At 47.5% G+C, this 19,683-nt stretch overlaps 2 protein-coding genes across 12 annotated transcripts in view; one reads left to right on the top strand and one right to left on the bottom strand.

The window, feature by feature from the left end:
• Positions 1-19,683, bottom strand: part of ARSH (arylsulfatase family member H) — a 50,964-nt gene that overhangs the window by 26,963 nt on the left and 4,318 nt on the right. The gene's annotated exons all lie outside the window — the stretch shown is intronic.
• ARSL (arylsulfatase L) overlaps positions 12-19,683 on the top strand; it is a 24,204-nt gene continuing 4,532 nt past the window's right edge. The window contains exons 1-11 of one of the 11 annotated variants that reach the window (XM_060408617.1): positions 12-92; positions 4,229-4,397; positions 4,972-5,016; positions 8,282-8,431; positions 10,563-10,684; positions 11,753-11,875; positions 14,445-14,871; positions 15,478-15,614; positions 16,412-16,546; positions 16,999-17,161; positions 19,203-19,324. In XM_060408617.1, the coding sequence (XP_060264600.1) occupies positions 4,994-5,016; positions 8,282-8,431; positions 10,563-10,684; positions 11,753-11,875; positions 14,445-14,871; positions 15,478-15,614; positions 16,412-16,546; positions 16,999-17,161; positions 19,203-19,324 (1,402 nt within the window). In that variant the 5' untranslated portion in view covers positions 12-92; positions 4,229-4,397; positions 4,972-4,993. Of the gene's footprint in view, positions 93-2,497; positions 3,928-4,228; positions 8,432-10,562; positions 10,685-11,752; positions 11,876-14,444; positions 14,872-15,477; positions 15,615-16,411; positions 16,547-16,998; positions 17,162-19,202; positions 19,325-19,683 lie in introns of those variants that run through there. The other 10 variants (XM_060408615.1, XM_060408614.1, XM_060408612.1 and 7 more) reach the window with 10 other exon arrangements.

Raw genomic sequence — 19,683 nt, 5'->3', positions numbered from 1 at the left:
GTGGACCGCACGGACCTCCCGGGTCAGAGCCTGAGACCACATCTCCTGCTGCCTGCTGGCCTCGGCTGCCCGGGCCCGAGACTGCCCTGCAGGTAACCCGCTTTCCTTGATTTGCTCTCCAAGCAGCAGCCAGCCCGGCTGGTGACCCTCAGCCCACATGTGGCCGCCCAGCACCCCTCCAGAGTGTGGCTGTACTAAGGCAAATTTTCCTAAAAAAACAAGAAAGAAAGAAAGAAAGATATCCATGTCAGATGTTGCCTCGGGGTGGGGTTTCTGGAAGGACTGCAGAATTAAATAGCAAGAGAGGGCTTCCCAGACCTCAGACCTGGTCTCTGCCAGACCTCGGTTCGATCCCTGGGTCGGGAAGATCCCGTGGAGGAGGGCATGGCAAACCGCTCCAGGATCGTTGCCTGGAGAATCCCATGGTCAGAGGAGCCTGCTGGGCTACAGTCCACGGCGTCGCAAACAGAGGAATGCTCTGCAGAGTAGATATCTTAGCTGCTAAGAGATTTCAGAGTGGGGGAGACTGGGCATTGAAGAGATGCTGAGATTCAAAACTGCATTGGGTCTGGGAACGCAGCCCGGAGCGTAGAGGAGAAGCGAGGCGTGCTGCCCGGGGCCTGGACGGTGGCCAGAAAGCCAGGGGCTTGTAATTGCTTCTTCCCTGGAAGAACATCAAAGGCTGGATTATAGGTACTACTTCACTGCAGGGCTTCCTTTCTCTTTTTCTGTATCTTCTTATTTTAATGGAGAGATAAATAGCAGATAACACTGGGGGGGGGGGGTCTGCCCTGTGCAAAGGGACGGTTTGATACACGTTGCGTGTTGCAATACGCTTGCGTCGACGGCGATAGCGTGAGCCAGCTCTGCAGTAGCGTCACAGTTCCCACTGCTTTTTCGTGCGTTCAGAACTATTAAGGTCTAGTTGCTTAATGACTTTGACCCTGGTATTTATCTCCGGAATGTATTCACCTACACATTGCAAGGTATCCCCTCCTTTTTGAAACTCCCTCCCATGTCCCTCCCCATCCCAGCCCTCTAGGTTGACACAGAGCCCCTGTTTGAGTTTCCTGAGCCGTACAGCAAATTCCCGTTGGCTATCTATGTTACATATAGTAATGTAAGTTTCCATGTAAACATTTTCATTAAAAAAAAAAAACAAACTGGATATACAGGCTTCCCTTGTGGCTCAGTGGTAAAGAATCCACGTGCCAATGCAGGAGACCCAGGTTCGATCACTGGGTCTGGAAGATCCCTTGGAGAAGGAAATGGCAACCCACTCCAGGATTCTTGCCTGGAGAATCCCATGGGCAGAGGAGCTTAGCAGGCTACGGTCCCCATGGGGTCACAACGTGTTGGACACGACTGAGCGACTAAGCAATAACAAAATATTGCATATAGGGATGACGTGGTCCACACAACGGAATATCATTTAGCCACGTCAGGGAATTCTGACACAGGCTACAGCATCTGCGAACCCTGAGGACATTTCACTACGTGAGATACGCCGCACAGGAAAGGACAAAGGTTGTGCGGTTCATGGCTATAAGCAGCGCAGACTTGTCCGATTCATGAAGACAGGAAACAGGAGGGTGGGCTCCATGGGCTGTGGGAGCGGGGTGGGCAGGAGAGGGTTTAATGGGGACGGAGTCTCGGTCTGCGGAGATGAATCAGTTCCGAACGTGGGCAGCGGGGACGGCTGTACAAGGATGTATAACTGTGCTCACTGCCACGGCGCTCTGCATGTAATGATGGAGACGGGAAATTCTGTGATGTCTGTCTGTTGCTGTGTAGTCGCCAAGTCCTGTCCGACTCTTTTGCAACTTCATGGACTGTGGCCCCGCCAGGCTCCTCTTGTCCATGGGATTCTCCGGGCGAGAATACTGGAGTGGGTTGTCCTTTCCTCCTCCAGGGGATCTTCCTGACCCAGGGATCGAACCCAGGTCTCCTGCATTGGCAGGTGGGTTCTTTACCACTGAGCCACCAGGGAAGGAATTTCATATTGATATGACATGACCTTCCATACGGATCTTTTTAAATTAATGTGTGTTTACCACAATTAAAGGGCAATCAGGGCTTCCCTGGTGGCTCAGCTGGTAAAGAATCCACCTGCAATGCAGGAGACCTGGGTTCGATCCCTGGGGTGGGAAGATGCCCGGCAGAAGGGATAGGATACCTACTCCAGTATTCTTGGGCTTCCCTGGTGTCTCAGCGGCTGAAGAATCCGCTGCAATTCGGGAGACCTGGGTTCAGTCTCTGGATTGGGAAGATTCCCCTGGAGAAGAGAAAGGCTACCCACTAAAGTGTTCTGGCCTGGAGAATTCCATGGACCTATGTATGGCCCAAGGGGTTGCAAAGAGTCGGACACGACTGAGCAACTTTCACTTTCATCAGAATTAAAAATGAAAAAATATGTACTAGAGATCACGTCGTATGGATTTCTTATCACTTCATTTTGCATTTCCCTTTATCCTGCTTCCTGTATGTCGGGGATCAGAAACCTCTGGTGCCTTCCACAAACTCAGCCTGCCTTTGGAAATCCAGTTTTACTGACGGACAAGCTCAGCCGTCTGGATGGTCGGGGGCCACGCCCTTCTGCAACGGCAGAAAGAAATGGCAGCAACTGGGCCAGCTTGGCAGAAAAGCCCAAAATATTAATCACCACGTTCTTGATCAACACATGTTCTACTTTCTTTTTTTTTTTTTTTTCCTCTCTTTTTCTTTCTTTTTTTGCTCACACCTCAAGGCTCACAGCATCTTTGGTCTCTGACCAAGGATTGAAACTGGACCCAGAATTAACAGCATGGAATCCTAACCACTGGACCACCAGATGGGGGGAGGGATGTCTTTGTATTTTTTTTTTTAATTTTTGAAAATGTTATTTATTGATTGGACCATGCTGGGTCTTCATCACTGCTCGAGGAGTTTTCTCCAGTGGCAGCGAGCAGGGGCTTCTCTCTAGCTGTGGTCTGAGGGCTCTCTCTGCAGTGGTCTGTCTTCTTGCCCAGCACGGGCTCCAAGCTTCTGCAGCTGCAGCTCGTGGCCTCAAGAGCACCAGCTCAGTTACTTGCTGCTCTGCGGCACCTGGGATCTTCCCAGTCTAGAGATCGAACCTGCGTCTCCCTCTCCAGCAGGTGGATTCTTTACTACTGGGCCACCGGAAAAGCCCTTACATTCTTTTTCTCTTGAGTCACATCAGGCCTCAGACACAAAAGGCAGAAACCCCAAACCAACTGGTTTATTTTTTCCTGGTCAAGTTGAACGAGAGTTCCAACCAGGACGTACCCACTCCAGCCTACCTCCTGCAGTCTGGCCCCAAGGACATTGCTCGGACAGGCTTGCCAGGTGGGTCAGTGGTAACCAACCTGCGTGCAGGGCAAGAGACGTAGGAGTCCTGGGTTCAATCCCTGGGTCGGGAAGATCCCCTGGAGGAGGGCACGGCCACCCAGTGCGGTATTTATTCTTGCCTGGAGAATCCCAGGGACGGAGGAGCCTGGTGGGCTGCAGTCCGTGGGGTCGCAGAGACTCGGGCAGGACTGAGTGAGCACCCAGATTGTTTGCACACTGGCCCCATCTGATCCAAGGACCTTCCTCGAGGGCATGCCAGGGCCTGGTCACACGGAACACGCCTCCACCTGCCGCTGCACCAGAACATCCGCGTCATCTCGGGTTTGTGCAAACAGGATCAGTAAACCATAACCTGGGTGAGATCCAAGGATGCCAAAACCTTCAGGGGAAACACAGCTTTGCCTGCCGTTGTTGTTCACTGTCTGAGTCAGATCCGACTTTTGCGACCTCGTGGACTGTAGCCCCGCCAGGCTCCTCCATCCGTGAGATTCTCCAGGCAAGAAGACTGCAGAGGGTTGTCTTTTCCTCCTGCAGGGGACCTTCCTGACCCAGGGATCGAACCTGTGGCTCGTCTGCCAGGTGGGTTCTTTAACTACTGAGCCACCAGGGAGAATCTCGCTTCCTGGCTCCATATGTGGGCCTCAAGGTCCATCTGGACCGAACCAGGCTTCCAGCAGCCCCGCCTGAATCCAGAGCACCTCAGGGACTTCCACCGCTAGGGAGAAACCGCAGTCTGTCTGGGGGCCTCAAAAGCAATCATCCTCTCTGTCCTAAGCTATATCTAATGATGTCTGCGTTCTGCATTCTGGGGATGGTGTCTGCTGTCTGTAAAGCTTCTTCCGCAGGGAAGAGCACCGCTTTGGTTCTTTTTTGTTTCCAGATTAACTGATTGACTACTTATGGCCGTGCTGTGTCTTCTCTGCCGTATCCGAGATCACAGGCTCTGGGGCTCACGGACTTCAGCATTTGTGACCCACGGGCCTCACTGTTCATCGGCAAGAGGGATCTTCCCAGCCCAGGGATGGAACCAGCGTCCCCTGCGCTGGCAGGTGGATTCTTCCCGCTGAGCCACCAGGGAAGCCCCTGTTTGCTTTTTGTTGTTGTTTTGACCACACTGGCCAGCATGCAGGATGTTACTTTCTCCGACCAGAAACTGAACCCACGCCCTTTGCCTTGGAAGCACACCGTCTTAACTAGTTGATTGCTAGGAAATTCCAGGAAGAGCCATCCTTTATGTTTTTTTTTTTTTTTTTTGTAATTTTCCCAGGCTATTGGCAGACTCAAAATTTTCCCTCTTGGTGTTGAAACTCTTGAGGATACTCAGTGCCCTGAGCTGACTGGCCTCAGAGCTCAGCCGTGTCTGACTCTTTGCGACCTCATGGACCGATAGCCCACCAGGCTCCTCTGTCCATGGGATTCTCCAGGCAAGAAGACTGGAGTGGGTTGCCATGCCCTCCTCCAGGGGATCTTCCCCACCCAGGGACTGAACCCACGTGTCCTGCGTTGCAGGCAGATTCTTTATTTTATTTTTTTTTTACCACTGAGCCGTTCTGTTACTTACTGCGTTATTAATCGTTCCATCTCTGCTGCCCATGTTAGTATACACCGCTTTATTTCTTACAGGAAATAGGAGGAAAGAGAGGCCATGTTACGTCTGGAACACTCTTGGTAAGACAGGGCTGTGTGCAATGGGTCATCTTCTCTGTCTGCCCCTGCGTCTCTTCCGGTCAGTGTTTCAGAATCCGCTGATAGTAAAGTGATCTTTCTCAGTCACTGATCACGCCTCTTGGACTATCCTGGGGACTCAGATGGTAAAGACTCTGCCAGCCTTGGGTTCGATCCCTGGGTCGGGAAGATCCCCTGGAGGAGGGCATGGCAACCCAGCGCAGTGTTCTTGCCTGGAGAATCCCATGGACAGAGGAGCCTGGTGGGCTACGGTCCCTGGGCTGCAAAGAGTCGGACACGGCTGAGCAGCTGAGGGCCTGTTATCAAATGTACAACAATACTGCTTCCGCTTTATGCTTTGAGTTTTTCGAGCCCAGGAATGTAGGATCTCAGCTTCCCGACCAGGGATCAAACCTGTTCTCCCTGCACTGAAAGGCAAAATCTTAACTGCTGGACTGCGTGAAAAAAAAAAAAAAAAAAATTCAAATGCCTATGAGACGTATTCAAGCCCTTCTGAAATGGGATTGATACTATATATTTTAAAAGTGTGAGTTGTTTTAACTAAGAAAAAAAATTCAAATGCCTAAGAAAGTGAAAGTCGCTCAGTCATGTCCGACTCTTTTCAACCCCATGGACTATACAGTCCATGGAATTCCCCAGGCCAGAATGCTGGAGTGGGTAGCCTTTCCCTTCTGCAGGGGATCTTTCCAACCCAGGGATTGAACCCAGGTCTCCCAAATTGCAGGCGGATTCTTTACCAGCTGAGTCACAAGGGAATGTATTTGAGCCAGAAGAGATGTATTGAAACTCTTCTGAAATGGGATGATAATATATATTTTTAAAGTGTGAGTTATTTTTAACTATCTGAAATCTGAAATAGGTTGATAATATTTAAACAAACAAAAAAAAGAGTATGAGTGTTTTTAACTCAAAAAAAAAGGGAAAAAATATGCCTAAGAGATGTTTGCAAACTTTTATGAAATGGGATGATAATTTTTTTAATTATTTAAAATTTTTTTACATTAAAAAAATTTTTTTATTTAAAGAGTATGAGTCATTTTTAACTAAAAAGAAAAAAAGCCAAATGCCTAAGAGATATATTCAAACTCTTCTGAAATGGGATGATAATATATATTTTTAAAAGTGTGAGATGTATTTCACTAAAAGAGAAAAAAATTAAATGCCTAAGAGGTGTACTCTGGCTCTTCTGAAATGAGATCATAATATTAACAAAGTGTGAGTTGTTTTTAACTAAAAAAGAAAAAAAGTCAAATGACTAAGATATGTATTCAAATTCTTCTGAAATGGGATGATAATATATATATATATATAAGAGCATGAGTCATTTTTAACTAAAAAAAAGGGGGGGACTCAAATGCCTAAGAGATATACTCAAGTTCTTCTGAAATTCGAAACTAATATTAAAAAATAAAAGTATGAGTTGCTTTTAACAAAAAAGAAAATGCCTAAGAGATATATTCAAACTCTTCTGAAATGGGATGATAATATATATTTTAAAAAGTGTGAGATGTCTTTCACTAAAAGAGAAAAAAATTAAATGCCTAAGAGGTGTACTCGGGCTCTTCTGAAATGAGATCATAATATTAACAAAGTGTGACTTGCTTTTAACTAAAAAAGAAAAAAATCAAATGCCTAAGATATGTATTCAAATTCTTCTGAAATGGGATGATTATATATATATAAAAGAGCATGAGTCATTTTTAACTAAAAAAAGGGGGGAAAAAAACTCAAATGCCTAAGAGATGTACTCAAGTTCTTCTGAAATGAGATGATAATATTAAAAAAAAAAAAAGTGATTCATTTTTAACTAAAAAAAAGAAAAAGTAAATGCTTAAGACGTATTCAGGCTCTTCTGAAATTCGAAACTAATATTAAAAAATAAAAGTATGAGTTGCTTTTAACAAAAAAGAAAATGCCTAAGAGATGTATTCAAACTCTTCTGAATTGGGATGATAATTTAATATAATATATATTTAGAGCTTTCCTGGTGGCTCAGCTGCTAAAGAATCCGCCTGCAATGCAGGAGACCCCAGTTCGATTCCTGGGCTGGGAAGATCTGCTGGAGAAGGGATAGGTTACCCACTCCAGTATTCTTGGGCTTCCCTTGTGGGTCAGTGGGTAAAGAATCTGCCCGCAATGCGGGAGACCTGGGTTTGATCCCTGGGTTGGGAGGAGCCCCTGGAGAAGGGAATGACTACCCACTCCAGTATTCTGGCCTGGAAAACTCCATGGACTGTATAGTCCATGGGGTCGCGAAGAGGGAAAAAAAAAAAGAAGAAAAATAAAATGCTTAAGACACGTATCCAACCTCTTCTGAAATTCAGTGCTAATATCCAAGAAAAGTGTGAGTTGCCTTTAACAAAAAGGAAATGCCTAAGAGATGTTTTCATCTGAAATGGGATAATAACATATTTAACTAAAAAAAGAAGAAAAAATATTGAATACCTAAGAGATGTATTCAAACTCTTATGAAATGGGGTGATAATATATATATTTAACAAAGTATTATATTTAATTAATATATATTATATTTAATATAATATAACATATTTTTTAAAAGAATAAAAAAGAATCAAATGCCAGAGAGATGTATTCAAACTTTTCTGAAATGGGATGATAATATATATATTTAACATAATGTAATATATATTTAATATATTATATCTAATATAATGTAACATATTTTTTTAAGAAGAAAAAATAATCAAATGCCAGAGAGATTTACTCAAACTCTTCTGAAATGGGATGATAATATATATATTTAACATAATATAATATGTATTTAATTAATATATTATATCTAATATATTTTTTAAAAGAAGAAAAAAGAATCAAATGCCAGAGAGATGTATTCAAACTCTTCTGAAATGGGATGATAATATATATATTATGTATAATAAAATATAATCTACAATTCATATATATTTAATGTAATATAACATACAGTTTTAAAAAGAAGAAAATAAAATCAAGTGCCTAAGAGATGCATTCAAACTCTTCTGAAATGGGATGATTATATATATTATATAATATAATATACATTTAATTAATATGTTATATTTAATGTCATATATATTTTTAAAAAGAAGAAAAACGAATCAAATGCCTAAGAGATGTATTCAAACTCTCCTGTACGGGGATGCCCCTCTCAGAGTCCCCTGAACGAGTGCCCCCAGCTTTCCGGCTCGCAGAAGCTGTGTGCTTGGACGGAACCCCGCGCGCAGCCTTGTCTGGCCTTGTCTTTCAGGAGCTGGCTGGCCCTCGCAGTCGCTGCGCTTCTGGGTCCGAAACCCTCGGCCTGCGGCCCTCCACCTGGTCCCCGGCCAAACATCCTCCTTCTGATGGCGGACGATCTCGGCATTGGAGACGTCGGTTGCTACGGCAACAGCACCCTCAGGCAAGGACCGCAGAACGGCTTATCTGACCCCTGGGTGCAGAGGTCCACGATACGCCATCCGACCTTTGGTTCAGGCAGTTCAGCCTTGAACACAGCTGTGCACACATCCATTCTTTGCACTGTATCGGGCTTCCCAGGTGGCTCAGTGGAGAGGAGTTCGCCCGCCAAGGCAGGAAGTGCGGATTCCATCCCTGAGTCGGGAAAGATCCCCCGGGGGGTGGTGGGGGAGGGCATGGCAACCCACTCCAGTGTTCTTGCCCGGAGAATCCCGTGGACAGAAGAGCCTTGGGGGGTCTACAGTCCGTGGGGTCGCAAAGAGTCGGACACGGCTGAGCCGCTAAAAACACTTGGGTCTTGCATCCTTCCCACGCCTGCACTCAGGCCAGCTCAGCTGTATAGTGTAACTGACTCACTCTGATGTACAACAAAGTCTAATGCGACATGGTGACTCAATGACACACCCATACAGAAAATTTAAAAATAAAAAAGACTGAGAGTCGCAAGCGGGGAGTCACCCTGGCCTCTCCCCTCTGGATATAGAACAGCCAGGACATCCTCTATTGAACATGAACATCCTGTTGAGGCTGAGATCTCAGCCTCAGTGGTACAGTGTGGAAGCTTTTGATAAACAGTGCAGTTGAGTGGGATTTTCCTGGTGGTCCAGTGGTTAAGACTCTGCCTTCCAATGCAAGGGACCCAGGTTCGATTCCCGCTCTGGGAACTAAGGTCCTGCAGGTAGCGGGGTGTGGCCAAACACTGAAAAACAATTGTGCGGTTGATGTTTCTTTGAAGGTTCGGAAGACATTTGAAGTTTTGCCACTGTTTGTTTTTCGTTGCTGTTATTAATTTTCAATGGAGTATAGCTGTGTTACGATCCTGCATTAGTTTCCGCTGTACAGCAAAGTAAATCAGCTACACGTGTACCTGTATCCCCTCTCGTTTTGGAGTTTCTTTCCCATTGAGGTCACCGTGTAGCACTGAGCAGAGTTCCCCATGCGGCACTGTGGGTTCTGAGTAGCTATCTATTTTATAGGTAGTATCATGCTAACTTGCTTCAGTCACCTCCAACTCTCTGTGGCCACCACGGACTGTAGCCCACCAGGCTCCCCTGTCCGTGGGATTCTCCAGGCGAGAATACTACAGTGGGTTGCCACGCCTTCCTCCAGGGGATCTTCCCGACCAGGACTCAAACCCGGGTCTCCTGCATGGGCGGGTGGGTTCTTTACCTCTAGCACCACCTGAGAAGCCCACAGTATCAGTAGGGTCTACATGTCAATCCCAAACTCCCAAATCATCCCAGCCCACCGCCCCCACCCCTCATTCCCTCCTTGGTACCCATACGTTTGTCTCTCCATCTGCGTCTCTCTTTCTGCTCTGCAAACCGGTTCATTGGTACCATCTTTCTAGATTCCACGTATATACGCTCATATGCGATATTTTTATGTTTCTGACTCACTTCAATCTGTACGACAACCTCTAGGTCCATCCTCACCTCTGCAAAGTCATTGCCTTTTGATCATTCCTAAGGCGGTAAAGACGGAGAAGGCAGTGGCACCCCACGCCAGTACTCTTGCCTGGAAAATGTCATGGATGGAGGAGCCTGGTGGGCTGCAGTCCATGGGGTCTCGAACAGTCGGACATGACTGAGCGACTTCACTTTCACTTTTCACTTTCATGCATTGGAGAAGGAAATGGCAACCCACTCCAGTGTTCTTGCCTGGAGAATCCCAGGGACGGAGGAGCCTGGTGGGCTGCTCTCTATGGGGTCACACAGAGTCAGACACGACTGAAGTGACTTAGCAGCAGCAGCAGGGTGGTAAAGAATCTGCCTGCCAGTTCAGGAGACGCAGGTTCGATTCCTGGGTTGGGAAGATCCCCTGGAGTAGATTAAGACAACCCACTCCAGTATTCCTGCCCGGAGAATCCCATGTACAGAGGAGCCTGGCGGGCTACAGTCCCCGGGGGTCACAAAGAGTTGGACACGATTGAATGAGCCTGCACAGGAACTCAGGGGGTTGTTCATGGGTAATTGCCAGTTTTTCTATCAAGTAGGATGTCACTCTGCTTTACGGAAAGAAAAACCAAGCGTTGGTTTGCTAAGGATTAAGAGAGTTAATGTTTCCTTCCTCAGGACTCCAAACATCGACCGCCTTGCGGCGGATGGCGTGAGGCTCACCCAGCATCTGGCCGCTGCCCCTGTGTGCACGCCAAGTAGAGCGGCGTTTTTAACGGGCAGATACCCCCTCCGATCAGGTTGGTCCTTCCGTCTATCTAACCACACACTGGACAGGAACATGCTCTCTGTAACTAATCAGGCATGAATTGTTCAGTACAGGGTCGGGAGAATGCGCCAAGTCCCCCTGTATTTTTTTTTAATGTTTTTGTTTAATTGTGGTCCAAGTCACATAATATACAACATCCTGTCTTAACCATATTTAACCACAGAGTTCAAGGGCTTCCCTGGAGGCTCAGATGGTAAAGAACCTGCCTGCAATGCAAGAGACCTGGGCTCGATCCCTGGGTTGGGGAGATTCCCCTGGAGAAGGGCACGGCTACCCACTCCAGCAATTCTGGCCATGGACTCTACGGTCCATGTGGTCGCAAAGACAGGGACACGACTGAGCGCCTTTCACCCACAAACTGAAACAGTGTCCCCCTTAAAGACAACGTTGCCCTAACTAGAGAAAAGCCCGCTGTCAGCCAGGAAGACCCAGAGCAGCCAAAAAATAAAACAGACATTAAAAAAAATATTTTTTTTAAAAGAAACTTCACTGCGTGACAATATCAGAGATAAACCCCATGAGGTCAACTCATGTCGGAAGGTTAAATTTCCCATCCCATATTGAGTCATGGAGATTTCCACCAAATGCTCTGAGTTGAAAATAATAAAAGTAGAGACTTTCCTGGAGGTCCAGTGGCTGACTCTGCACCCAACACAGGGGCCCTGAGTTCAATCCTTGCCCGCAAAGCTGAGACCCCCCACACGCACAGTTAACAGATCCTGTGGGCCCACCTAAGATCCAGCACAGCCAAGTCGATAAAAGGAAAATATTAAGCAGGTGACTCAGACCGTGAAGAATCTGCCTGCATTGCAGGAGACCCAGGTTCAATCCCTGGGAAGGGAAGATCCCCTGGAGAAGGGCCTGAATACCCACTCCAGTATTCCTCCCTGGAAAATTCTATAGACAGAGGAGCCTGGTGTGTTACAGTCCATGGCTCACAAAGATTCAGACAGGACTGAGTGACTCACAGTTTACAATAGCAACGATGATACAACTCAATGTCTGACTGTAACATCTCTCTGCACACCATTGATCAAAGGTATGGTTTCCAGTCAAGGCCTCCGTGTTCTTCAGTGGACAGCGGTGTCTGGAGGACTTCCGCCCAGTGAAATAACTTTTGCAAAAATACTGAAAGCTAAAGGCTATACCACCGGACTCGTAGGTATGTACACTTTCTAAGGATTAAGCACATTACTATTTGTTTCTTCTGAAGACTTTTATACTGGACTCAGTTTAGACAATCCCAATTTTGTTGGCAACATCCAAAGAACCATGGTCAGGAGGCAAACAGTATTGAGCACATTATTTTTATAGGGACATTTAATTCACCTATGGGCTTCTCTGATAACTCAGTTGTAAGGAATCCGCCTGCAATACAGGAGACCCCAGTTCGATCCCTGGGTTGGGAAGATCCGCTGGAGAAGGGATAGGCTACCCACTCCAGTATTCTTGGGCTTCACTTGTGGCTCAGCTGGTAAAGAATCCGCCTGCAATGCGGGAGACCTGGGTTTGATCCCTGGGTTGGGATCAATACTCCAGTATTCTGGCTTGGAGAATTCCATGGACTGGGTAGTCCATGGGGGTCACAAAGAGTTGGACATGACTGAGCGACTTCCATTTTCAATTCAACTAAAAAGTTTGCAAATGAAATAGTTTGGAAATACAGCAGAATTTCTCACTGTACATAAAGCTCCATGCATGCTGGAATGTTGCTACCCAGGTTGCTTCATGCAAAGTAGATGTGCCAGAAATATCAGCTTAATGAGATATTTGCCATTTCATACAAATTTCTGATACATTCTGATTTAAAAGCTTAGAAATTGGGCAGGGGTTAGAGTAGGAGTTTGGGATGGACATGGACACACTGCCATATTTAACATGGAGAACCAGCAAGGACCTGCTGGGCAGCACAGGGAACTCTGCTCAGTACTCTGTAATAACCTTATAGTCCCAAGGGGGAAGAATGGGGGAAGGGATAGTCAGGGAGTCTGGGATGGACATGGACACACTGCCGTGTTTAACATGGAGAACCAGCAAGGACCTGCTGGACAGCACAGGGAACTCTGCTCAATACTCTGTAATAACCTGATGGTCAGCAAGGGGAAGGATGGGGGAAGGGATAGTCAGGGAGTCTGGGATGGACATGGACACACGGCTGTATTTATCATGGAGAACCAGCAAGGACCTGCTGGACAGCACAGGGACCTCTGCTCAATACTCTGTAATAACCTTATGGTTCCCAGGGGGAAGGATGAGGGGAAGGGATAGTCAGGGAGTCTGGGATGGACATGGACACACTGCTGTGTTTAACATAGAGAACCATCAAGGACCTGCTGGACAGCACAGGGAACTCTGCTCAGTACTCTGTAATAACCTTATGGTCCCAAGGGGGAAGAATGGGGGATGAGGGGAAGGGATAGTCAGGGAGTCTGGGATGGACATGGACACACTGCTGTGTTTAACATGGAGAACCAGCAAGGACCTGCTGGACAGCACAGGGAACTCTGCTCAGTACTCTGTAATAACCTTATGGTCCCAAGGGGGAAGAATGGGGGATGAGGGGAAGGGATAGTCAGGGAGTCTGGGATGGACATGGACACACTGCTGTGTTTAACATGGAGAACCAGCAAGGACCTGCTGGACAGCACAGGGAACTCTGATCAATGTTCTGTAATAATCTAACTGAGGAAAAATTTTGAAAAAGAACGTGCATACGTATCACTGATTCACTTTGATGTACATCTGAAATTAACAGAACACTGTTAATAATACTCCAATATGAAATAAAACTTAAAAAAATTAAAATATAACTGCAAATCATCTACAAGACAGCATTGGAGGCATCACAGATGTGGCGGTAACAAAGTTTCATCAGGACGCAAAATCTCCCTAAGGTTCCCACTGACGCCCACATGGAGCTCTAATCTGTGGCTGCTGTTCAATCGCTCAGTCGTGTCTGACTCTTTGCGACCCCATGGACTGCAGCACGCCAGGCCTCCCTGCCCTTCACCATCTCCCAGAGTTTGCTCAAAGTCGTGTGCATTGAGCTGGTGATGCCATCCAACCATCTCCTCCTTTATTGCCCCGTTCTCCTGGCTTCAATCTTTTCCAGCATCTGGGGTCTTTTCAAATGAGTCCGTTCTTGGCATCAGGTGGCCAAAAGATTGGTGCCTCGGCTTCAGCATCAGTCCTTCTAATGAATATTCAGGACTGATTTTCTTTAGGATGGATTGGTTGGGTCTCCATGCAGTCCAAGGGGCTCTCAAGAGCCTTCTTCAACACCACAGTTCAAAAGCATCCATTCTTTGATGCTCAGCTTTCTTTCTGGTCCAACTCTCACATCCATACATGACCACTGAAAAAACCATAGCTTTGACTTAGATGCACCTTTGCTGGAAAAGTTATAGAGTTCTCAACTAAGAAACAAGAAGATGCAGGCAACCCACAGGTGTTTCAAAGGATGATCAGACTCTGACATGGAGTTGGTGATTAGCTACAAGGGGCACCAGAAACGCAGGCAGAGGAACGCCCTGCCTTGACCCAACCTGGCCAGGTTCCTTGCGAAATAACAGCAAACACTTTCCCCTGCCCAGCTGCCTGCATCCTGACCTCATCCCACGACCCAGCAGAGAGAGAGGCCGCAGCAAGCACGTCCTTACCCACTCACCAAAGGATGAAAGGGCCATTGTTACATCTGCACACTTTTTTTTTTTTTTTTGCCTGTTTTCCAGGAAAATGGCATTTGGGTCTCAGCTGTGCGTCTCCCGACGATCACTGCCACCATCCGCTCAATCACGGCTTCGACCATTTCTACGGAATGCCATTCAGCATGATGGCGGACTGCGAGCGCTGGGGACTATCCGAGAAGCGTGCGGTCCTGGAGCGTCGCCTCGACGTCTGCTCCCAGCTCGTGGCCCTGGCCACCCTCACACTCACAATCGGGAAACTCACCCGCCTGATACTGGCCGCCTCCTGGACGCTGGTCATCTGGTCGACTGTCGTGTGCCTCCTGCTCTTCGCCACTTCCTGTTTGGTGGGCGCCCTGATCGAGCACGCGGACTGCTTTCTGATGCGGAATCATTCCATCGCACAGCAGCCCATGCGCTCTCAGAAGACGATGCCGCTCATACTCCGGGAGGTCTCATCCTTCATCAAAAGGTGAGTGCAGAAAGGCGCTTCAGGGTGAAGACGCAGCCCAAATCTTCTTCTTCCGAAATGGGTAGGTTGTTGTTCGGTCACTCAGTCATGTCTGACTCTTCATGGCCCCATGGACTGCAGCATGCTAGGCCTCCCTGTCCATCACCAACTCCTGGAGCTTACTCAAACCCAAGTCCATCGAGTCAGCAATGCCATCCAACCGTCTCATCCTCTGCTGCCCCCTTCCCCTCTTGTTAATAGGTATTAAAAAAAAAAAAAAAGTGAAACTCTTAGTCGCTGAGTCATATCTGACTCTTTAAGACCCCATGGGCTACAGCCCACCATGGTCCTTTGTCCATGGGATTCTCCAGGCAAAAGTACTGGACTGGGTTGCCATTTCCTCCTCCAGGGGATCTTCCCGACCCAGGGATCGAACCTAGGTCTCCTGTATTGCAGGCAGATTCTTTACCAACTAAGCCACCAGGGAAGGCCGTATGGTGAAATCGTTCTGGCTCAGAAAGACGATTTTGGTACAATGGAGGCTGGGTGACATTCCCTGGAACCCAACTGCGTCCCCTGAAACAAGTGCCCGAGAAATAAGGCCAGGTGTGTTGTATCGGTTTTCAGAAACAAGCAAGGGCCTTTCCTCCTCTTTGTGTCCTTCCTGCACGTCCACACCCCTCTTGTCACGACTGAGAACTTCCGTGGGAGGAGTGCCCACGGGCTTTACGGGGACAACACCGAAGAGATGGACTGGATGGTGGGTAAGTAGCTTGTCTTCGTTGCTGTCCGAACACGTTAACGCCTGCTTCATACTCACCTCTGCTCCCTCTTTCTTCTCTATCACCTTCTGTCCCCTCACTTTTACGTGTTCGCCGCATTGTCCTGAGTCTCATGCACCCTTGCAGCGCTCCTGAAACTTTTTGGAGGCTGAATGGGGCATATAATACGAAGAGATGTATGAATCTTAGATCAAAGATGCTTTCTGATGGTTCAGCCTCCGAGTCTGAACAAGTCTTTGTGACCCCAGCAGCACTCCAGGCTCCTCTGTCCTTCACCATCTCCTAGAGTTTGCTCAAATTCGTGCCCATTGAGTTGGTGACGATATCTTATCATCCTATCCTTTGCTGCCCCTTTCTCCTCCTGCCTTCAATCTTTCCCAGCATCGGGGTCTTTTCCAGTGAGTCAGCTCTTCCCATCAGGTGGCCGCAGGACTGTAGTTTCAGCATCAGTCCTTCCAATGAATATTCAGGGTTGGCTTCCTTTAGGATGGACTGGTTTGACCTTGCAGTCCAAACAACGCTAAGAGTCTTCTCCAGCACCACAGTTCGAAAGCATCAGTTCTTTTGTGCTCTGCTTTCTTTATGGTCCAACTCGCACATCCGTACATGACTACTGGGAAAACCACAGCTTTGACGACACCAACTAGAATACCACACGTCTATTACTGATCACTCAGTATGCTCTCATACTAAAGACTCCTTTTTCATGAAGCAATCCAAAAATTTGGTGAAAGACCGTTTTCAGTTTTGACCACCTCGGACACATCTGTTCTTTGCAGGCCAGATCCTTGAGACTTTGGACACAGAAGGGTTGACCAACAGCACCCTGGTTTATTTTACATCGGATCACGGCGGATCCTTAGAGGCTCAGTTTGGAAACAACCAATACGGTGGCTGGAATGGGGTATATAAAGGTGAGAGTGAGGCATTCCCGGATGTGTCTGCTGCCTTCATCTCTTCCCAGTAATTCTTAACCCTTCCTCTGGAATGTGAGTTTACAAAAGCAGAGTCACAAAAATCAGAAGAACTCAAATGATCACCGTGGTGGACGGAATCATGTTCCCCAAAGACGTCCACGTCCTTTATAGACACGTGGTTGATAGAATAGTGTCCCCAGAGGTGTCCATATGCTGACCCCCGAGTGGTGTCTCCCGAGACAGTCACATCCTGACCCCAGTATGGTAGAAAACCCACACCCAGATTAATAAGGAAAATAAAATCTGGCCGTGTAGGAGCTAAATGTCCTCATGTCATTAAACAGAGAGGGACAGAAAGAGTGATTTACAATGGACAGAAGGCTTTAGTCACCCAGGGAAGCAACCCCCGATTTCCAATCACATTCTTTCCTATTCTCGTTTAAACACAGGCGGCAAAGGCATGGGCGGCTGGGAAGGCGGGATCCGGGTCCCGGGGATATTCCGATGGCCCGGGGTCCTGCCGGCCGGCCGCGTGATCCACGAGCCCACCAGCCTGATGGACGTCTTCCCCACCCTGGTCCACCTTGCGGGCGGCCAGGTGCCCCAGGACAGGTAAGGACCGGCCCAGAGAAGGCAATTCCGTTTTGCCTAGAGACAGCATGTGCGTCAAACACCACTGTCCCTTTCGTTGGGCCTGAAACACCCATGAGATCGGTACCTGGAAAAGCATTCGTCATTAGGGGCTCCGATATTTGCTTTATGGGGTATACATGTCCTTCTCCTGAGTTAAAAGTGCAGCCTTTTGAGTATTAGGACGAAGGTTGCGGAAACACACCAATACATTTACTGACAGTTCGTCACGAGAGTCCTTTTCACGTAGCCTGGTAGGGACTATGGTGTTTCCGTTTTTTCCCCCCCTTTAAATATTATAGAGACTTCCCTGGAAGCCCGGTGGTCGAGACTCTGTATTTCCAAGGCAAGGGTTGTGGGTTCAATCCCTAGTTGGGGAACTAAGATCTTACGTGCAGCACAACATGGTACCCCCCGAAATTATAGAAAATTTGGGAGTAAACGAAAGAAAATAAAATAATTTCTTAAACTTGCTAACACAGAGATGAATACATAATTCATTTATATGATGAAAGTGAAAGCATTAGGCGCCCAGTTGTCTCCGACTCTTTGCAACCCCATGGACTATAGCTCGCCAGGCTCCTCTGTCCATGGGATTTTCCAGGCAAGGATACTGGAGTGGGTTGCCATGCTGTTCTCCAGGGGATCTTCCCAACCCAGGGATGGAGCCCCAGTCTCCTACATTGCAGGCAGATTCTTTACCGTCTGAGCCAGCAGGGAAGCCCCATATTATATGATACCTATACACTATATGTATTTAGATACATTTTATATATTTGTATATATATTATATGCTTGTATATGTGTGCATGCTAAGTCCCTTCAATTGTGTCTGACTCTTTGCGATGCTATGGACTGTAGCCCACCAGGCTCCTGTCTGTCTCCAGGCAAGAACACTGGAGCGGGTTGCCATGCCCTCCTCCAGGGGATCTTCTCCATTAAGGGATCGAATCCAGGTCTCTTAGGTTTCCAGCACTGGCAACCGAGTTCTTTACCACCGCTGCCACCTGGGAAGCCCCTATTCATATATATATACATATTTACATATTTGTATAAAATATGTCTTAAGTATAGCTCTAGATATACATGTACATATCTATGTATATTTAGACACCTTAATGCATGGACAAAAATTTTAATGGCTTTACAGTATTCTTTCAACTAACCTCTTATAGGTGGACATTAGCCTTGTTCCTTAAAAAAAAAAAAAAAAGCAAAACCTGGCTTTGACATTTTACTGCCTGTCATAATTATCTTTTTAGTAAAAATCCCTACAAGTTGAATTTCTGGGTCATACTCTATGCCATTTACAGGTAAATTTCTTGATATATTTTGTATATGTGTTATATATGGCCCATAGATTATATATGTATATTTGTATATATGATATACATTATATGTTTTTATGTACTAATATATTGTGTGTGTATATATACACACACACACATACATACATATATATATTTAGTGTGTATATGTGTGTTAGTCACTCAGTTGTGCCCAACTCTTTGTGACCCCATTGACTGTAACCCACCAGGCTCCTCTGTCCATAGGATTTCCCAGGCAAGGATACTGGAGTGGGTTGCCATTCCCTTCTCCGAGGGATCTTCCCGACCCAGGGATCGAACCTGCTCCTCCTGCATTGTCAGGGAGATTCTTTACCGCGAGCACCACCAGGGAAGCCCCATGTATAGCGTATACACACATCCTTATTTTATTCTATGTATTTATGGAATGATTCCAGGTCTTGTGGATGCGCAGCACATATTCGGTGATGAGTTAAAGCTCCAATCCGTATAAAACCAAGCAGCTGTTTCCCAGACTTTAACCCATCCGTGCATTCAGAATAAGGCTGGGTAGACCTTTGCTTCAGCCCCCTGCAGGAGGGGCTGCCAGGCTCTTCCAAACAAAGGTCCTGCTTGCAGGCAGATGGTGTATCAGCTGCCCGCCGGGGCTCACTAAAGGGTCTCGCCCGCCTCCCGGCCGCCCCGCCCTGAGTCCGCCCCCTCGCTCCCACCTGCAGGGTGGTGGACGGCCGGGACCTGCTGGCCCTGCTCCAGGGGACCGCGCGGCACTCAGACCACGAGTTCCTCATGCACTACTGTGAGAGCTTTCTGCACGCCGCCCGGTGGCACCAACGCGACCGTGAGTCCGCCGCACGCGGGGGCCCGGCTTGGCCTCCGCTCTCCTTTTCTGCTCCTTCACGCCTTCCATTTATTTCCACGGGATCGCCTTTACTTCCTTCTTGGCGGTATTTTGCATCCGATCCCAGGAGCATCCTTTAGTTGTGAATCATTCTGCCCCCTGGGAAGGGAATGCTTTCGTATGGTTTCGTCGCTATGGTTTCAGTCACTAAGTCGTGTCAAACTCTTTGGTGACCCCATGGACTGTGTGAAGCCCCCCACCCCCCAGGCTCCTCTGTCCATGGGATTCTCTGGGCAAGAATACTGGAGTGGGTTGCCATGCGCTCCTCCTCCAGGGAATCTGCCCGACTCAGGGGTCGA

This window comes from Ovis aries, chromosome Y (assembly GCF_016772045.2).
Source record: "Ovis aries strain OAR_USU_Benz2616 breed Rambouillet chromosome Y, ARS-UI_Ramb_v3.0, whole genome shotgun sequence".
NCBI lineage: Eukaryota > Metazoa > Chordata > Mammalia > Artiodactyla > Bovidae > Ovis > Ovis aries.
Note: the sequence above shows the minus strand (reverse complement) of the source record. Positions and strands in the feature narration are given on the sequence as shown.